This window comes from Ctenopharyngodon idella, chromosome 22 (assembly GCF_019924925.1).
Source record: "Ctenopharyngodon idella isolate HZGC_01 chromosome 22, HZGC01, whole genome shotgun sequence".
Classification (NCBI taxonomy): domain Eukaryota; kingdom Metazoa; phylum Chordata; class Actinopteri; order Cypriniformes; family Xenocyprididae; genus Ctenopharyngodon; species Ctenopharyngodon idella.
Genome location: NC_067241.1, coordinates 3,683,564 through 3,702,744, shown reverse-complemented (window position 1 = coordinate 3,702,744; position 19,181 = coordinate 3,683,564). Strand labels below are relative to the sequence as shown.

General features: G+C 36.7%; 2 protein-coding genes across 3 annotated transcripts in view; both read right to left on the bottom strand.

The window, feature by feature from the left end:
- Positions 1 to 19,181, bottom strand: part of LOC127504761 (hemicentin-1-like) — an 80,116-nt gene that overhangs the window by 50,182 nt on the left and 10,753 nt on the right. Inside the window, exons 5-19 of the mRNA XM_051879735.1 lie at positions 17,483 to 17,743; positions 17,068 to 17,325; positions 16,448 to 16,723; positions 15,828 to 16,082; positions 15,432 to 15,722; positions 14,907 to 15,161; positions 14,287 to 14,562; positions 13,665 to 13,919; positions 13,269 to 13,559; positions 10,528 to 10,782; positions 9,622 to 9,888; positions 9,302 to 9,403; positions 8,841 to 8,897; positions 8,522 to 8,575; positions 8,194 to 8,262 (exon numbers count right to left, since the gene is read on the bottom strand). Of these exons, the coding sequence (XP_051735695.1) occupies positions 8,194 to 8,262; positions 8,522 to 8,575; positions 8,841 to 8,897; positions 9,302 to 9,403; positions 9,622 to 9,888; positions 10,528 to 10,782; positions 13,269 to 13,559; positions 13,665 to 13,919; positions 14,287 to 14,562; positions 14,907 to 15,161; positions 15,432 to 15,722; positions 15,828 to 16,082; positions 16,448 to 16,723; positions 17,068 to 17,325; positions 17,483 to 17,743 (3,222 nt within the window). The remainder of the gene's footprint in view (positions 1 to 8,193; positions 8,263 to 8,521; positions 8,576 to 8,840; positions 8,898 to 9,301; positions 9,404 to 9,621; positions 9,889 to 10,527; positions 10,783 to 13,268; positions 13,560 to 13,664; positions 13,920 to 14,286; positions 14,563 to 14,906; positions 15,162 to 15,431; positions 15,723 to 15,827; positions 16,083 to 16,447; positions 16,724 to 17,067; positions 17,326 to 17,482; positions 17,744 to 19,181) is intronic.
- The window catches only part of LOC127504762 (Fc receptor-like protein 2), a 62,519-nt gene continuing 45,100 nt past the window's right edge, over positions 1,763 to 19,181 (bottom strand). Inside the window, exons 14-15 of one of the 2 annotated variants that reach the window (XM_051879744.1) lie at positions 6,438 to 6,485; positions 1,763 to 2,772 (exon numbers count right to left, since the gene is read on the bottom strand). In XM_051879744.1, the coding sequence (XP_051735704.1) occupies positions 2,765 to 2,772; positions 6,438 to 6,485 (56 nt within the window). In that variant the 3' untranslated portion in view covers positions 1,763 to 2,764. The remainder of the gene's footprint in view (positions 2,773 to 6,437; positions 6,486 to 19,181) is intronic. The other variant, XM_051879745.1, reaches the window with a different exon arrangement.

Here is a 19,181-nt window from a genome sequence, read left to right as displayed (position 1 = left end):
TAATTGCATTACTCATCACAAATGTAGTGGAGTAAAAAGTACATTTACTTGCTCAAAAATGTAGTCAAGTAGAGAGTAAAAGTTGCCAATATCTTTAATACTCAGTACAACTACAAAGTAGCCAAAAAGATACTTAAGTACAGTAACTAATTACATTTACTCAAGTACTTTACACCTCTGGTGTTCAGGGGCATTGTTGGCGTGTTGCTATTTTGAGGCAACTGAAAATGACTACGGCATTGACCAACAAAAACTTGGTCTAATGTCAATGACAGTATTTTTTAAAAATTTATTTATTTTTATTTTTTTGTTATTTAAAGGGCGTGTTAGTAATATATTATGTGTAAGTTAGTAATAAAGATAAAAATGCCTACATGTCATAATGGATAGTCATTGCATGTATCAGAATGACCTATTTGCAGTAATGACAAGTGAAATTAGCTAATTATTTGACCAATCGTGGCAATACACACATGTATTTAAAATGACTCGTCTGGAGGGTTTCTATATTCCACCATGTAAATAGCTATCCACCATGGTTCAAGTGCACCTGGCTTTTACGCCCAAAACACACCCATGACTCATTAAGAGACTAGGTACAACCCTTTTGGACCATGTTACTAGGTTACTAGGTACAACCCTTTTGGACCATGTTCTTACGTAGGAGTAGGGGGAAATATCAAACAGTGTGTTCTGAGAGATTGAAAATGATAAATGGGGATTGGTTGGATTTTTACCATTATAGGCTGTTTATATAGGTTATATAGGTTTATATAGGTTGTTTACACACACTGTGGACACACATCTGTGTTCAAACACCTTAAAAATGAATTTTGCAGAATAGGTCCCCTTTAAAGCCATCACTGATGCATTTATAGAGATTAGTAACTGTATTATTACTCACAATAAGTATTTAATAAAATGACCCTTCACAAATAATGCTTTACAATGAACTCTGTTAGATAGCTACATATAGCAATTTATCTGTTCAATAAAATACCTTACTCACCTGTTGAGTAATAAAAACACCATTTCCGCATCACTTTTACAATATTTCAAATAAGCCTCGTCATCTCCGAAAAGCCAAGCAAATCTTGATTCTCATTTTATTATGAGCTCTGTTGCATTCTTTTTTGCCAGCAGACTCTCCTCTGTTCAGTGTTTTTGTTTTTAGTCTTTAAACGTGTGATCCCCTGGAGGTTGGAGATTTAGCTGCTCTATGTCAACCTTTCTCGCTCGCTGTGTTTCACAACTAACTTATGACACTCTCACACCATACATGCGTAAAAGCAGCCGGAGCAACTTTTGTTCTATATTTATGGATATAACAAAACACGCATAGTGCACGTGCCGTACAGTGACGTATGAATGCAATTTCCCACGAAAACCATCCCTCTAGGTCTAAAATATAAACACTTATAATATAGGCATATCTCAATGAATCAGGGTAAGACAAAAAGATTTATGATGTATTGACTTATTTGAATTTTGTTAATTTTGAACAGAAAAAAGTTACATAGTGTATCTTTAAGTTAGTTTTGTGTAAATTAAATGGATCAAACTATTTAGAAAAATGCCTGTCCCATCATTTCCTCAGGATAGATAGATAACCTGTTAATTGGAATTCAGAGCAAATGTTTATTATTATTATTATTATTATTATTATTTCTGTAACTGCACAATGTTGTAATCAAGTAGACTGTGAAAGCATGGGTAGTATTATAATACAATTCTCATAAGTTTGACTTCAGAACACATAAAATAAGTGTATTTGGCTTTTCAAAACCAGTTTATTGGATGATCAAGTGAAAGTCTAACTTTGTGTTAGTCTTACATGTTTATTTGAATGTAAATAATCCAGAACACACTAAAAAAAAAAAAAAAAAAAAAAAATACACACAAAAACAATATCTCAAATACAATATGTGTAAACTACATATTTTTAAAAAGGTGGGTGCAAATAAATTACAACAATAAAATATGTTCCAGTAGATGTATTACAATCATTTTTTTATGATGTCATGTTAATAGCTGAATTTGCAAGTAACAAAAAAAAAAAAAAAAAAAACACAGAGTAGGTAGACAGATATAACAGATATAACTTTGATTACTTCCGATAATTATACTTTCTTTCTGTCCGTTATTCATCTCCCTCTACAATCACTGTCTTCATTTAAGGCAGTATGCTGTCTCCACAACACTGCAGTTCAATTCTACATTTTCTCAAGCTGCAAACAAGCTGGTTTTCCACCTTTAAAAGTATACTGGTCCCACTTTTATATTAAGTGACCTTAACTACTATGTACTTACATTTAAATTAGTAATTTGATACAATGCACTTATTGTGTACATACATGTTTTTACATTGTACTTATATTTTAAAATCACCTGCATGTAATTACATCTGTAATTAGTTTCTGTAATTACATTTATAATTACACTGTTGACCCATCCCTTACCCCTACCCTTAAACCTACCCATACCACCAAAGCTTTCCCTAACCTTACCCGTATCCCACCTCAATAGCAGCAAAAGTGTTTTGCATCTCAATATGAACCCAATAAGTACATTGTACTTATTTTTTGATGTAAGTACATAGTAGTTAAGGCCACCTAATATAAAGTGGGACCAGTATACAAAAGTGCAGCTGCTACTATACAAAGTGCCGTGCTAATGCAATCTTTTTTTAATATAAGCATGTAATTTAGCTGCCTCAGTGCAAATATAGAAACTCCATCATGATGTTGATTGCTGACATAATGGTTCAGAGCCCTGGAGAGGCGGAAACATGACAATAAGTTACAAATCTGTTTTTTATGGGTTTATCATACTTAAGCATACTTACTTGTTAATCTACAGTCTGAAATGGTTAATCGCAGGTTTCGAGATTTCACTCTGTACATTTTTAAACCCTGGATGGGACGTTTTATTTACATATTTACATTATGAGGTTATTATGTTTTTATGACTGCATGAATATTTAATAAAGCATTGAGGCAGTTTATGACCCAGGTAAAAATGTTAACTCAGGCTTAGGGTGCGTCTCAATCAGCTCCCTAGCTCGTATATCATGTACACAAATTCGGGCACTGGTAAGGACAGTAAAGGACGCTGACTCACTACACATTGGGACACTCCAGCGACGTGGCAACGTCCTCGTTGTACAACATCACTACTGGTATTTATAAACAAAAGCAGAGCTGATTTCTTTCTGACATTACTTGTAATGTTATTTAAAGTACATTATGATAAATACTTTGCTTGTTACATATACAGTGCACAGCATAAATGAGTACACCCCCTCTGAAACGTCTGAAAGTCAGCAATTACTCAATAACTTAGAAGACATGTTAAGGTTCTTTAGAGATAATGTTCCAGCAAGTCTGCTTAATCAATTATCAAAGAAGCATGTCAAAATTATTCAGGAAAATAAGATTTTCTTATCAAGGTGATAAAATGTTGTGTAGCAAAAATGAGTACACCCTCCTAAAAGTTACTAAATAAAACAAAATAAAAATTTTCTGGTGTAAGTTTAAGGCAATGTTTGATCAACAGGTAGGTATGTTGAACCAAAACATTTAAAGAGAAGTAATTTCTTGACAATTAAAAGTGTTATATATAACAATGGAACCACTTGGGAGAGAACTGTCAGGAGACTTACAGTATCTCACAGAAGTGAGTACACCCCTCACTTTTTTGTAAATATTTTATTATATCTTTTCATGTGACAACTCTGAAGAAATGACACTTTGCTACAATGTAAAGTAGTGAGTGTACAGCTTGTATAAGAGTGTAAATTTGCTGTCCCCTCAAAATAACTCAACACACAGCCATTAATGTCTAAACCGCTGACCACAAAAGTGAGTACACCCCTAAGTGAAAATGTCCAAATTGGGCCCAAAGTGTCAATATTTTGTGTGGCCACCATTATTTTCCAGCACTGCCTTAACTCTCTTGGGCATGGAGTTCACCAGACCTTCACAGGTTGCCACTGGAGTCCTTTCCACTCCTCCATGATGACATCACGGAGCTGGTGGATGTTAGAGACCTCGCATCCTCCACCTTCCGTTTGAGGATGCCCCACAGATGCTCAACAGGGTTTAGGTCTGGAGACATGCTTGGCCAGTCCATCACCTTTACCCTCAGCTTCTTTAGCAAGGCAGTGGTCGTCTTGGAGGTGTGTTTGGGGTCGTTATCATGTTAGAATACTGCCCTGCGGCCCAGTCTCTGAAGGGAGGGGATCATGCTCTGCTTCAGTATGTCACAGTACATGTTGGCATTCATGGTTCCCTCAATGAACGGTAGCTCCCCAGTGCCAGCAGCACTCATGTAGCCCCAGACCATGACACTCCCACCACCATGCTTGACTGTAGGCAAGACACACTTGTCTTTGTACTCCTCACCTGGTTGCTGCCACACACGCTTGACACCATCTGAACCAAATAAATTTATCTTGGTCTCATCAGACCACAGGACATCTTTAGAAGAGGCTTCCTTCTGGGACGACAGCCATGCAGATCAATTTGATGCAGTGCGGCGTATGGTCTGGCACTGACAGGCTGACCCCCCACCCCTTCAACCTCTGCAGCAATGCTGGCAGCACTCATGCGTCTATTTCCCAAACACAACCTCTGGATATGACGCTGCGCACGTGCACTCAACTTCTTTGGTCGACCATGGTGAGGCCTGTTCTGAGTGGAACCTGTCTTGTTAAACCGCTGTATGGTCTTGGCCACTGTGCTGCAGCTCAGTTTCAGGGTCTTGGCAATCTTCTTATAGCCTATGCCATCTTTATGTAGAGCAACAATTCTTTTTTTCAGATCATCAGAGAGTTCTTTGCCATGAGGTGCCATGTTGAACTTCCAGTGACCAGTATGAGAGAGTGAGAGCGATAACACCAAATTTAACACACCTGCTCCCCATTCACACCTGAGACCTTGTAACACTAACGAGTCACATGACAACGGGGAGAGAAAATGGCTAATTGGGTCCAATTTGGACATTTTCACTTAGGGATGTACTCACTTTTGTGGCCAGCGGTTTAGACATTAATGGCTGTGTGTTGAGTTATTTTAGGGGACAGCAAATTTACACTCTTATACAAGCTGTACACTCGCTACTTTACATTGTAGCAAAGTGTCATTTCTTCAGTGCTGTCACATGAAAAGATATAATAAAATATTTACAAAAATGTGAGGGGTTAACTCACTTCTGTGAGATACTGTATTTCTTAGCACAAAAGAGGACAGTGCTACAAGAGGATTACCAAATCATTGTTTTAAGTGTGAAAATATAGCAAAAGTAACACAGAAATTCAAAAACAATGGACTTGTGACAAGACCCCTGAAATAATCAGGCCTTCATTTTAAGCTCATTTAGTGATTAGGGATTTTTTTGCTAGACAAAGAGCAGGAGAAATACCAAGCGAGTGACTCAGAGCCAGCAAAAGCTATGAAAAGAGTAACTGTTTATCTCACAGAGTAAGAAGCAGCCTGCAGAAATGACATACATGGTTGTTGTTCTCACTGGAACTACCTACTGTAGCCAAAGCACAATAAAGTCAGTTAGCCATTTCCAAAGCCCATATTTACAAAATATAGATTCTAAGAATCAATACTCTGGTCTCATGAGACCAAATCAATTTTGGATCTAACAGCATCCAAAATGTTATGGTGTTGCTAGAGGAGGAGTACAGTGAGAAGTGCCTGGTTCCTACAGTAAAGTTCAGTGGTAGTAAAGCTCTTATATAGGGATGTATGAGTGCTGAAGGTGTGAGGGAGTTGTGCTTTATCAATGCTCTCATGAATTCCCACACCACTGTGTAATTTAATACACAAACTTGAAACAGAAGACGTTACCCTTTCCTCATTCCCTGCATTGCTGGACATTTTTTCAACATGAGGATATGCATTCTCCCAAGGTGAAAAACCTTCTGTGGACATGTATTGCACTCAATCTTAACACTCTTGAGCGCCTGTGGGGGATTCTGTAGAGACGAGTTGAGCAACACTCCTCATTAAAGATCAGGGCATTTAAGGAGCTCATCATCCAGGAGTTAAACAGGACAAATGTGACAATTTGTCATGAACTTTTACACTCCGTGCCAAGAAGGGTCAGAGCAGTATATTCAAAATTATGGAGGGCATACTAAGTACTAGAATATTATACATTTGTTGAATTAAATCTAGGGTGCACTCATTTCTGCAATTCAAATGCGTCGATGCTTCCTGGTCCAAACGTTTCAGTGCCCTGGAAGGATTCTGCGATTGAGACAGCCCTTAAAATGGCCGACTCCCTGATCAGTACCCTGACTACTGAACTAGGGAGCTGATTGAGACACCCTTAGTGTGAAACACTTTTTAACACAAAGAGGTAAGACTTTTAAGACCAATTTATAAAAAGTACAAACTGCCTTTAAAATAGTGTAATTTCACTACCTTTAAATGATGTCAGGCCATTAGCTTCTGCCGCTGGTGAGTCTTCATCTTTAAGACAAAAATGTGAGAGTCATTTGTGAGAACTGATTTCTGAGATTGTGTAATTATTGCTCAGAAACATTATTACGGTATACTCCTGTATTTTATATACACTCTAAAAATAAAGGTTCCCATTAAGTCAGTCACGTTTGAACGTTACGTTGATACTGACATATTGGGGTCTCGCCTGGGCGCCCAATCATCTTCGAATGGTAACTAAATGAATCAATGGATATTGGCCAGTGAGATTTGCATGCCAAGCCACTCCTATCCAAACATACAGGTATATAAGGCTCATTCATTTATACTTTGCTTTGGAGCAGAGTGGTTGTGTACAGCGATCACTTCCCAGCCCATCCTGCTGGCTCATTCAGACAGTCAGACTCGGCTATGCGATTCAGTTCACCAGGCATCCCCCCAGATTCAGCAGCGTCCTGTTATCCTCTGTGGCAAACAAAGACGTCCCTGTCCTGCATGCAGAGATTGTTGTCCTGCTGGCGAAGGTCACAGTAGAGTCTGTCCCTCTAGCCAAGATGAAGTCAAGGTTTTACAGCCCATACTTCATCGTACCCAAGAAAAGCGGTGGGTTACAGCCAATCTTGGATCTGCGTGTCTTGAATCATGCACTTCACAAGCTCCCATTCAAGATGCTCATGCAGAAATGCATCCTCACATGCGTTCGCCCCCAGCATTGGTTTGCAGTGATCAACCTGAATGATACGTACTTTCATGTCTCAATTTTACCTCGACACAGACCATTCCTACGCTTTTCTTTCGAGGCTCGAGAATATCAGTACAAGGTCCTCCCCTTTGGGCTGTCCCTGTCTCCCCGCATCTTTATTAAAGTCGTGGAAGCTGCCCTTACCCCGCTCAGGGAGGTGGACATTTTGAACTATCTTAAAGAGACTAGCTCATTCTAGCTTACTCTTGAGATCTGTTATATTAACACAGGGACTTGGTGCTCAGGCACCTAAGCATGAATGAGTGAGTACGAGCTGGCCTTATATACCCGTATGTCTGGGTAGGAGAGGCTTGGCATGCAAATCTCATGCGTCTCTGTCTCCGTTCCCTCCTTCAGGGATCAAGGGTTACATCAGTAACTGAGATGTACTTTATTGGCACTGATTGTTCCATGAAGAACTTATAGCAAAAAAGAACCGTTAGTTTAATTAAAAAAAAAAAAAAAAAAAAAAAAATTACACTAAGAAAAATATCTCTTAAGAAATGATCACTGAAAGTTCTTTGGTTCTTCATCACTGTGAAAAAACCCCTTTTGGAACCTTTATTATTAAGAGTGTAATGTACACAAAAAATATGTTGACTCAACAACTAATGCCACAGCTTGCATCATTATTTTTGAGTTATGACAACTTTGAATGAAATTATGTTGAGGAAGTTATGTAGAGGACCTTAATACTTTGTAATACAAACACAAATTTGTTGATTACTCAAAAAAATGAATTTGTTCCAACTATTTGAGTAACGGCGAAATTTGAGTTTAAATTACACACAATATTAAGTTAATGTAATGATCAACATTATTATGTCAACAGAACTTAAAATGTTCTATGTTCTAAATAACTCAATAAATTAGAAATTTTAAGTTTTCAAGGTCCCCTGAATTGCTTTTTAGAATGTACTGATAATTAAATTATTGATTTGTTACAAATATTATGATATGTTAGACATTTGTAGATATACATTTGTTAGGTCTTACCTTTAATCACATCATCTTCATGAACGGCTGAAACGTTATCAGTGAGCAGTTCTTCTTTTTCCTCACATTCTGAATGATATTAGAGAGAGTGTGGCCATTTTTTTTTGTTTAAAAATCCAAAATCATAATTCTGGCTTGTAATACAAGCAAATTCATGCAAAATGCCAGAAAAAAAACTTTACTTGTTGAGTCACTAATAGTTTTTCATATAATATTATCTCAAACTATAAGACGTGATATGAAATAGTACCATTTGTTAAAGTAAATGAGTACATGATTGTGTTTTTAATTGTAACGTCAGCCAAACACAGTAAAAGGCACATTATACCTTCCATCTCTGTGGGACTGTTGTCCATGTACTCCTCCAGGGGTGAAGCAGTTTCTGTAGAGTAATTAAAGACCCATATAAATGTAAATGTGGATACATTTCACACACACACTAGGTTTTCATGTTTTATTGAAATTTTTTCATAGACATGATGATTTTTATACTGTACAAACTGTATTCTCTTCCCTAACCCTAATGCTACCCATCACATAAAACTTTCTGCATTTTTACATTTTCAAAAAACATCACTCAATATAATTTATAAGCTGTTTTACTCAAAGGGACCAAAAAAAATTCCACACAAGGTCAGAAAACTTACGGTTCTTTGAGTCTGCCATTGAGAAAAACAAGTCCTCTTGTACTGTTTCTTTTTTCCCTAAAGATAATGATAAGAAACAAAAGTTTTGTAAGAAGTAATTAAATGTAAAATGTTACTAATATAATTAAAAACACAGAAGCTAAATGTTATTGTTTTTACTGTATTCTTGATTAAATAAATGCAGTTTTGGTGAGCATGTTTAATAGCAACTGTTTACACCAACTGTAAATATCAACAAATGGAATCCTGTTTACACTGGAACCATTGACAGATACTATTCAAAGAAAGTATAAATAGAAGCAGTACAACAGTATTTGAAGAACGTCTGAGCAATGGGTGACACAAGGCTGGTTGTTGGTGCTTGGTGTAAATAGACACTGCTTGTTTTTTTAATGATGAGACCAGTATCATTAATTAAGACACTTAATTTCAGAAGTATATGAATTGTTTTCTGTTTGTACCTGGTTTACGAGTGAATCTTAGAACGAGGCATCCAATGATCAGGATTATAATACAGCAGATGAGACATCCTGAGATGGCCAGCAAAATTTTTCTTTTTAATACTGTAATAATAAGGGAAAAAAGTTAATCTAGTGAAATAAACATTCCCTTCAAACATTTATGTAGAAATGTAAAATTTATGAAATTTTTCCTCCCTTCATTTTTAATCTAAATGTATGATCTTGAAAATCTTGACTATAACTTGACTTATAATCCACAAATCATTTACATCTATACACTGTATGAAAGAAGTTTATTAATAAATATTTGCATTACTCACTAATATTATTGGCCGTGAAGCCCTCACTCAGAGCAGAGTACAGTGGTCTCTCTGTCCTTATTCCCTTGCACTTGAATTCACTTTTAATAGTTTCTTCAGTTGCTGTCACTTTGAACAGATCTGACGACCCATTGAGCTTCTGTCCGTTCTCAAACCAGGCGTAGCTCCACTGTCTGCCATCTGAGACGTTACACCTGAGGGTCAGGATATTTCCAGACATGATGTCGCTCAATTCAGTCTCCAGACTCAGAACTGCAGGTGGACGTGCTTAGAACAAAACAAAAGGTTATTTTATAAATAATTTGTTATAAAATTTATTTCATACTAAGCCTTCTAATTACTTCTAATCAATAGGCATCAGTGCTTTTACTTTTACTAGATTTTTAACTATTTAAAACTTCCTTGGGAAATCAATATTCATACCATGTATGTTCAAAGCATATCATGCAATAAACAACATTTAAAATGATAGTCCACCCATAAATGAAGATTCACTCATCATTTACTCACCTCATGTCCTTCCACACATGTATTTCTTCCATTGAACATAAAATAAGATTATTTTGGAAGTCAGTGGGGTCCAAAACAACATTAGACCACATTGACTTTCATAGTATGGACAAAAATAAGTACATTCTTCAAAATATCTTCTTTTGTGTTCCACAGAAGAAAGAAAGTTGTACAGGAATGACATGAGGGTGAGTAAATGTTGATAGTAATAAAAACATGAAAATCATATTATTACAACTTCATATTTTCATTTCATTGAGTGCTTTGCCAGGGTTATATTTTATAAAATAAATGGCAACAAGAAGTAGTTTATATGGGCTCAAGAGACTAACTTACCTTCAATTCGCACTTGTACAACAGGCAGATTTTTTCACAGAAATAACTCAACAGACTTACATTTAACTTGCACTTGTAGAGTCTCACTGTCCACTGAGAAGTCCCCTCTCTTTGCTTTGCAGTGATAGACACCAGTGTCAGAGAGAGATGCTGATCTGATGGTGTGATTGGGTTTTGCTATCAAGGGTTTTGGCTTTTTATACCAGTGGAATTCCCATCCATCACCAGGCATGTTACAACCAAGCTGGACTTCCTCCTCAGTGTAGAAGAACTCAAACCATTCATGTGTGCTGATTTCTGGTTTTGGTGTATCATCTAGGAGCAACAGAAGTAAATAATAATAATAATAATAATAATAATAATAATAATAATAATGGACCACCTTCAAACAACAACTTTGAGTATGTTTGTTATTCTAGGTAATCTGAGACTGAACTGAATTTCCCACTGAAAATCACTTTCCACTCTAAAATACAAAGTTGCAACAGTAAAGAAGCTAAACCTATCCTACACTCAAACATGAATCATGTTGCACAAATCTCATTCTTACATGTTTCATTTACAGGTGCTGGTCATATAATTAGAATATCATCAAAAAGTTGATTTATTTCACTAATTCCATTCAAAAAGTGAAACTTGTATATTATATTCATTCATTACACACAGACTGATATATTTCAAATGTTTATTTCTTTTAATTTTGATGATTATAACTGACAACTAAGGAAAATCCCAAATTCAGTATCTCAGAAAATTAGAATACTGTGAAAAGGTTCAATATTGAAGACACCAGGTGCCACACTCTAATCAGCTAATTAACTCAAAACACCTGCAAAGGCCTTTAAATGGTCTCTCAGTCTAGTTCTGTAGGCTACACAATCATGGGGAAGACTGCTGACTTGACAGTTGTCCAAAAGACGACCATTGACACCTTGCACAAGGAGGGCAAGACACAAAAGGTCATTGCAAAAGAGGCTGGCTGTTCACAGAGCTCTGTGTCCAAGCACATTAATAGAGAGGCGAAGGGAAGGAAAAGATGTGGTAGAAAAAAAGTGTACAAGCAATAGGGATAACCGCACCCTGGAGAGGATTGTGAAACAAAACCCGTTCAAAAATGTGGGGGAGATTCACAAAGAGTGGACTGCAGCTGGAGTCAGTGCTTCAAGAACCACTATGCACAGACGTATGCAAGACATGGGTTTCAGCTGTCGCATTCCTTGTGTCAAGCCACTCTTGAACAACAGACAGCGTCAGAAGCTTCTCGCCTTGGCTAAAGACAAAAAGGACTGGACTGCTGCTGATTGGTCCAAAGTTATGTTCTCTGATGAAAGTCAATTTTGCATTTCCTTTGGAAATCAGGGTCCCAGAGTCTAGAGGAAGAGAGGAGAGGCACACAATCCACGTTGCTTGAGGTCCAGTGTAAAGTTTCCACAGTCAGTGATGGTTTGGGGTACCATGTCATCTGCTGGTGTTGGTCCACTGTGTTTTCTGAGGTCCAAGGTCAACGCAGCCGTATACCAGGAAGTTTTAGAGCACTTCATGCTTCCTGCTGCTGACCAACTTTATGGAGATGCAGATTTCATTTTCCAACAGGACTTGGCACCTGCACACAGTGCCAAAGCTACCAGTACCTGGTTTAAAGACCATGGTATCCCTGTTCTTAATTGGCCAGCAAACTCGCCTGACCTTAACCCCATAGAAAATCTATGGGGTATTGTGAAGAGGAAGATGCGATATGCCACACCCAACAATGCAGAAGAGCTGAAGGCCACTATCAGAGCAACCTGGGCTCTTATAACACCTAAGAAATGCCACAGACTGATCGACTCCATGCCACACCACATTGCTGCAGTAATTCAGGCAAAAGGAGCCCCAACTAAATATTGAGTGCTGTACATGCTCATACTTTTCATGTTCATACTTTTCAGTTGGCCAAGATTTCTAAAAATCCTTTCTTTGTATTGGTCTTAAGTAATATTCTAATTTTCTGAGATACTGAATTTGGGATTTTCCTTAGTTGTCAGTTATAATCATCAAAATTAAAAGAAATAAACATTTGAAATATATCAGTCTGTGTGTAATGAATGAATATAATATACAAGTTTCACTTTTTGAATGGAATTAGTGAAATAAATGAACTTTTTGATGATATTCTAATTATATGACCAGCACCTGTATGTATGACTGACAAATATGCATCACACTGAGTTTGTTAGTTTGTGTAAAAACTGTGTAATCCATAGACCTAAATAATTGTTTGAGTGAACAGAAAGCAGAACAAAATCATCCTTGACCTCTTTAAGGCTCCTGACTGTCACTGTCACTATCTGAATTATTTTGTTAATTTCTAAAATGACTTTCACATGTTCATTTCCATGTTTTTCTCTTCAAGTATACAATCTCGATTCACTTTTACTGAGATGATTGACAGTTTTTTTTTAGAAATGGAAATGTCCTTATCCTTGAGAAGTTTCATTTCTAAACCATTTATAGCCCTTTTTATTAGAATCTCCATCGACTGAACACTTCAGAGTAACTTTTTCACTTGGGTAAAAAAAATGTTTTTCTTTGAGATGCTATTGACAAATTTGGATGCTGCCAATAATGTCTGACCTCTGAAACCTGTTGTCAAGATTAGGCAAGAAACTGCTGACATGAACCACTGTACATTGATACAGGCCAATGCAAATGAAAAATATCTTAAAATATAAACCGCTTCTTCACTGAACTTTTTTGGGTGCCAATCATTCTTTCTTTCACATATCAATAATAGAATATCATATTTTCATAAGTAGTTTTACCATAAATATGTAGTTTCAAAGCTTCTGCTTCTCCTGTAGTCACTGGCTTTCTCTTCAGGTGTTTTCCTCTGCAGGTATACTGTCCTGAATGACTCGCTTTTGCTGAGCTGATTGAGAGTTCGTCTCGAGAAAAGAAAATGTCCTCATCACCTGAAAGCTGAGCTCCGTTTCTAAACCATTCATAGCCCCATTCATTTGGACCACCATCGATTGAACACTTCAGAGTCACTTTTTCAGTTGGGTAAAATGTTTTCCATTGAGACTCTATTGACAGTTTTGGTCGAGGTGGTTCTGGACAGATAAACACAATAATAATGTAAGAGAACTGGTCATGTTTTGACATTGTAGTATGCATACAACGTATCTATGTGTATGTATAAATCAGATTAATCTTACCTGTTATATTCAATTTTGTGGACTCTGTATATGTCATCTCTTTCCTTGCTATAGTACAAGTGTATTCCCCGTTTTGATCGAGTGTAGCACTTGGGATAGTGTAAGTGTGATCGTTTACTAGCACTGAATGTTTTTGCCACTGATATTGCCAATTTGATGTCTTCTCTTTAATGCTACAAATGAGTTTGACTTGTTCCCCAGTGTAGATCTCTGGGTATGATGGATCTTGCCTCAGAACAACTGTTGGCTTTGATCCTTTAGAATGATAAAAAAAGATCGTAATAATAATTTATTTATAAAATAATCTATAATTGTTTTTATACATACAATATAATGTATAGTATATCTTATAATCATCCTTTATAATTATAAAATAATTTAAAGAATAAAAATACATTTATTATAATTTCAATGGAAGCCCTTTGGAAATTTTGCCTAAAATGAGGCTGGTAAAAAACAGAACCAAAACTCAATATTAAATAATTACAAGATATACAATGTTGACATATAATAAGTATGAGGTTAAGAATTATGCAAAAATAAAGAGCTGTGTTTGAGTTTTAGTCATGACATGCTGTTTTTATGTAAACTGATAATAGATTCTTCTGTGACAAAAACTTACCATGAACCTTTAATGAATGTATTTTGCTTTTTGCGGTTGTCACCGTCCTGCCCTTCAGCTCAGCTTGACATGCATATATCCCTTCATGACCAGACTTCACTGAGAGAGTGAGAGTGTTGTCTTTTATGCTTCTTTCATCACTGGAGACAACATTTTCTGAGCCCTTGAACCACTTATAGATCCAGTTTTCAGATCCAGGAATCACACACTGCAAAGACACTTTTTCACCAGGAAATGCTTCTGTCCATTCTGACTGGACTTGTGCTTTAGGCAGATCTAAAGGGAGAGAGGAAAACGAACCAAACTGTAAGGTGAATGTGTTCACACAGAGCCTGATACTAGTACAAAGTCTAATGCGTGTCAAAGTTAATGTTGTTATGTGTAGCTTAACAGTTTCTTGTTTATAAAATCAATTAGTCTAAAATACATATTTAACTCTCTTGACTCTGTCATTTTATTTACATTTACACATTTGGCAGATGCTTCCAAAGTGGGCCTACATTTAATCAGTCTGTACATTTCCTGGGAACTTTACTAAGGCATTGTAAAGTCAATGAATGCACAATGGGAAAAATATTCCACAATAGAAATAACAATAAAGAGGTGAATTATGGACTCACCTTCAATTTGCACTTGTAGATTCTCACTGTCCACTGAGAAGTTTCCTCTCTTTGCTTTGCAGTGATAGACACCAGTGTCAGAGAGAGATGCAGAGCTGATATTGAAGGTTGGATCTGTGATCAAGGTTTTTTTGTCTTTATACCAGTCATACTTCCATCCATCACCAGGCATGTTACAACCAAGCTGGACTTTCTCTCCAGTGTAGAAGGGCTCAAACCACTGATGTTTTGTGATGTTTGGTTTTGGTGTGTTATCTAAGAATCACAGGGGTGGAATTATTAAATAATGCACTCTCTTCAAACTATAACTGCCTTGAGTTGGATATGCTTGTTATCCTTCATAATCCAAGACTAAATGAATTGACTGCTAATAACGTCAGGCCACTGTCAAGAAGATTAGACAGGAAACTGCAAATGCTGACATGAATCATTGTACACTGATACAGGCCAATGTAAATGAAGAACAGCTTAAAATATAAATTGCTTCTTCATTGAACTCTAATAGAATATCATAAGTAGTTTTACCGTAAATATGAATTTGCAAAGCTTCTGCTTCTCCTGTAGTCACTGGCTTTCTCTTCAGATGTTTTCCTCTGCAGGTATACTGTCCTGAATGACTCACTTTTGCTGAGCTGATTAAGAATGTGTCTCCAGAAAAGAAAATGTCCTCATCACCTGAAAGCTGAGTTCTGTTTCTAAACCATTCATAGCCCCATTCATTTGGACCACCATCGATTGAACACTTCAGAGTCACTTTTTCAGTTGGGTAAAATGTTTTCCATTGAGACTCTATTGACAGTTTTGGTCGAGGTGGTTCTGGACAGATAAACACAATAATAATGTAAGAGAACTGGTCATGTTTTGACATTGTATTATGCATACAACGTATCTATGTGCACGTATAAATCAGATTAATCTTACCTCTTATATTCAATTTTGTGGACTCTGTATATGTCATCTCTTTCCTTGTTATAGTACAAGTGTATTCCCCGTTTTGATCGAGTGTAGCATTTGGGATAGTGTAAGTGTGATTGTTTACTAGCACTGAATGTTTTTGCCACTGATATTGCCAATTTGATGTCTTCTCTTTAATGCTACAAATGAGTTTGACTTGTTCCCCAGTGTAGATCTCTGGGTATGATGGATCTTGCTTCAGAACAACTGTTGGCTTTGATCCTTTAGAATGATTAAAAAATCGTAATAATAATTTATTTATAAAATAATGTATAATTGTTTTTATACATACAATATAATGTATATTATATCTTATAATCATCCTTTATAATTATAAAATCATTTAAAGAATAAAAATACATTTATTATAATTTCAATGGAAGCCCTTTGGAAATTTTGCCTAAAATGAGGCTGGTAAAAAACAGAACCAAAACTCAATATTAAATAATTACAAGATACACAATGTTGACATATAATAAGTATGAGGTTAAGAATTATGCAAAAATAAAGAGCTGTGTTTGAGTTTTAGTCATGACATAATGTTTTTATGTAAACTGATAATAGATTCTTCTGTGACAAAAACTTACCATGAACCTCTAATGAATGTACTGTGCTTTTTACGGTTGTCACCGTCCTGCCCTTCAGCTCAGCTTGACATGCATATATCCCTTCATGACCAGACTTCACTGAAAGAGAGAGAGTGTTGTCTTTTATGCTTCTTTCATCACTGGAGACAACATTTTCTGAGTCCTTGAACCACTTATAGATCCAGTCTTGAGATACAGGAATCACACACTGCAAAGACACTTTTTCACCAGGAAACGCTTCTGTCCATTCTGACTGGACTTGTGCTTCAGGCAGATCTAAAGGGAGAGAGGTAAACGAACCAAACTGTAAGGTGAATGTGTTCACACAGAGCCTGATACTAGTACAAAGTCTAATGCGTGTCAAAGTTAATGTTGTTATGTGTAGCTTAACAGTTTCTTGTTTATGAAATCAATTAGTCTAAAATACAAATTTAACTCTCTTGACTCTATCATTTTATTTACATTTACACTTTTGGCAGATGCTTCCAAATTGGGCCTACATTTAAACAGTCTGTACATTTCCTGGGAACTTTACTAAGGCATTGTAAAGTCAATGAATGCATAATGGGAAAAATATTTCACAATAGAAATAACAATAAAGAGATCAATTATGGACTCACCTTCAACTTGCACTCGTAGAGTCTCACTGTCCACTGAGAAGTTTCCTCTCCTTGCTTTGCAGTGATAGACACCAGTGTTAGAGGGAGATGCAGAGCTGATAGTGAAGGTTGGATCTCTGATCAAGGTTTCTGAGTCGTTGTACCACCAGCCATACTTCCATCCATTACCAGGCATATTACAACCAAGCTGGACTTTCTCCCCAGTGTAGAAGGGCTCAAACCACTGATGTTTTGTGATGTTTGGTTTTGGTGTGTTATCTAAGAATCAAAGGGGTAGAATTATTAATAATGCACTCTCTTCAAACAATAACTGCCTTGAGTTGGATATGCTTGTTATCCTTCATAATCCAAGACTAAATGAATTGACTGCTAATAATGTCAGGCCACTGTCATACTTGTTTTTGGCAAAACTTACCATGAACTGTTAACAAATGTGGTTTGCTTTTTGCGGTTGTCACCGTCCTGCCCTTCAGCTCAGCTTGACACGCATACTCTCCTACATGACTGAACTCCACTGAGAGAGTGAGAGTGTTTGTTTCATCACTGGAGACATTTTCTGAGCCATTGAACCACTTATAGATCCAGTTTTCAGATACAGGAATCACACACTGCAAAGACACTTTTTCACCAGGAAATGCTTCTGTCCATTCTGACTGGACTTGTGCTTCAGGCAGATCTAAAGGGGGAGAGAAAAACGAACCAAACTTTAAGGTGAATGTGTTCACATAGAGCCTAATACTAATGCTGAGATTAAAAAAAGTATACTTAAGTAATGTTCAAGTATATTTTTAAGTATACTTTATGTAGTAAGTATACTAGTATCAGTGTACTAGTAGTAAACTTGTAAGTGTACTGTGTCAGTACTGCTTGAGACTAAATTGGTCCAATTTAGTATATAAAAAGTAAGTGTTCTATAAGTGTAACAGTAGTAAAAACTTTAAGTGCACAACTAGTTCACAACTACGTTTCTCTATTCTACTGCATCTGTACTACAAGTGAACTTACGTATACTAGTAGTTTACTATTTTAATACTAGTAGTACAGTTGAAACCAGATATTTACATACACTTCAGAAAAAAAAAAACACAAAAACTTTTTCTTCTTTACTGTCATACATTAAATCAGAGTAAACTTTTTCTGTTTTAGATCAATAAATATTAACATATTTTATACATTTGTTAAATGCCAGAATCAAGCGAGGGAGAATTTTTATGCATTTTTTTTTTTTATCACTTTCATCAAAGTGATCACTTCCTTAGTATTTGGTAGAATTGCCCCGAAACTGTTTCACTTGGGCCAAACATTTTGGGTATCCTTCCACAAGCTTTCTACAATAGTTTGCTGGAATTTTGGCCCACTCCTCTTGACAGAACTGGTGTATCTGGGTCAGGTTTGTAGGCCTTCTTGCTCGCACTTGCCTTTTCAGTGCCGCCCACAAATTTTCTATGGGATTGAGATCAGGGCTTTGTGATGGCCACTCCAATACCTTGACTCTGTTGTCCTTAAGCCACTTTGTAACTAATTTGGAGGCATGCTTGGGGTCATTATCCATTTGGAAGACCCATTTGCCCCCAAGCTTTAACTTCCTGGCTGATGTCTTCAGATGTTGCTTCAATATATCCACATAATTTTCTCTTCTCATGAAGCCATCTATTTTGTGAAGTGCACCAGTCCCTTCTGCAGCAAAGCAGCCCCACAACATTATACTACCACCCCCATACTTCACAGTTGGGATGGTGTTCTGAGGCTTCAAAGCTTTGCCCTTTTTCCTCCAAATATACCGTTTATCATTATGGCCGAACAGTTCAATTTTTGTTTCGTCAGACCACAGGACATGTCTCCAGAAATTAAGATTTTTGTCCCCATGTGCAGTTGCAAACTGTAGTCTGGCTTTTTTATGGTGGTTTTCAAGTAATAACTTTCTCCTCCCAGAGTAACCTTTCAGCTCATGATGGTACAGGACTCGTTTTACTGTGGATAATGACACTGTCTTACCAGTTTAAGCCAGCATCTTCACAAGGTCTTTTGCTGATTCGCACATTTCACACCAAAAAACGTTCCTCTCTGGGACTCAGAATCCGTCTCCTTCCTGAGCGGTATGATGGTTGTACATT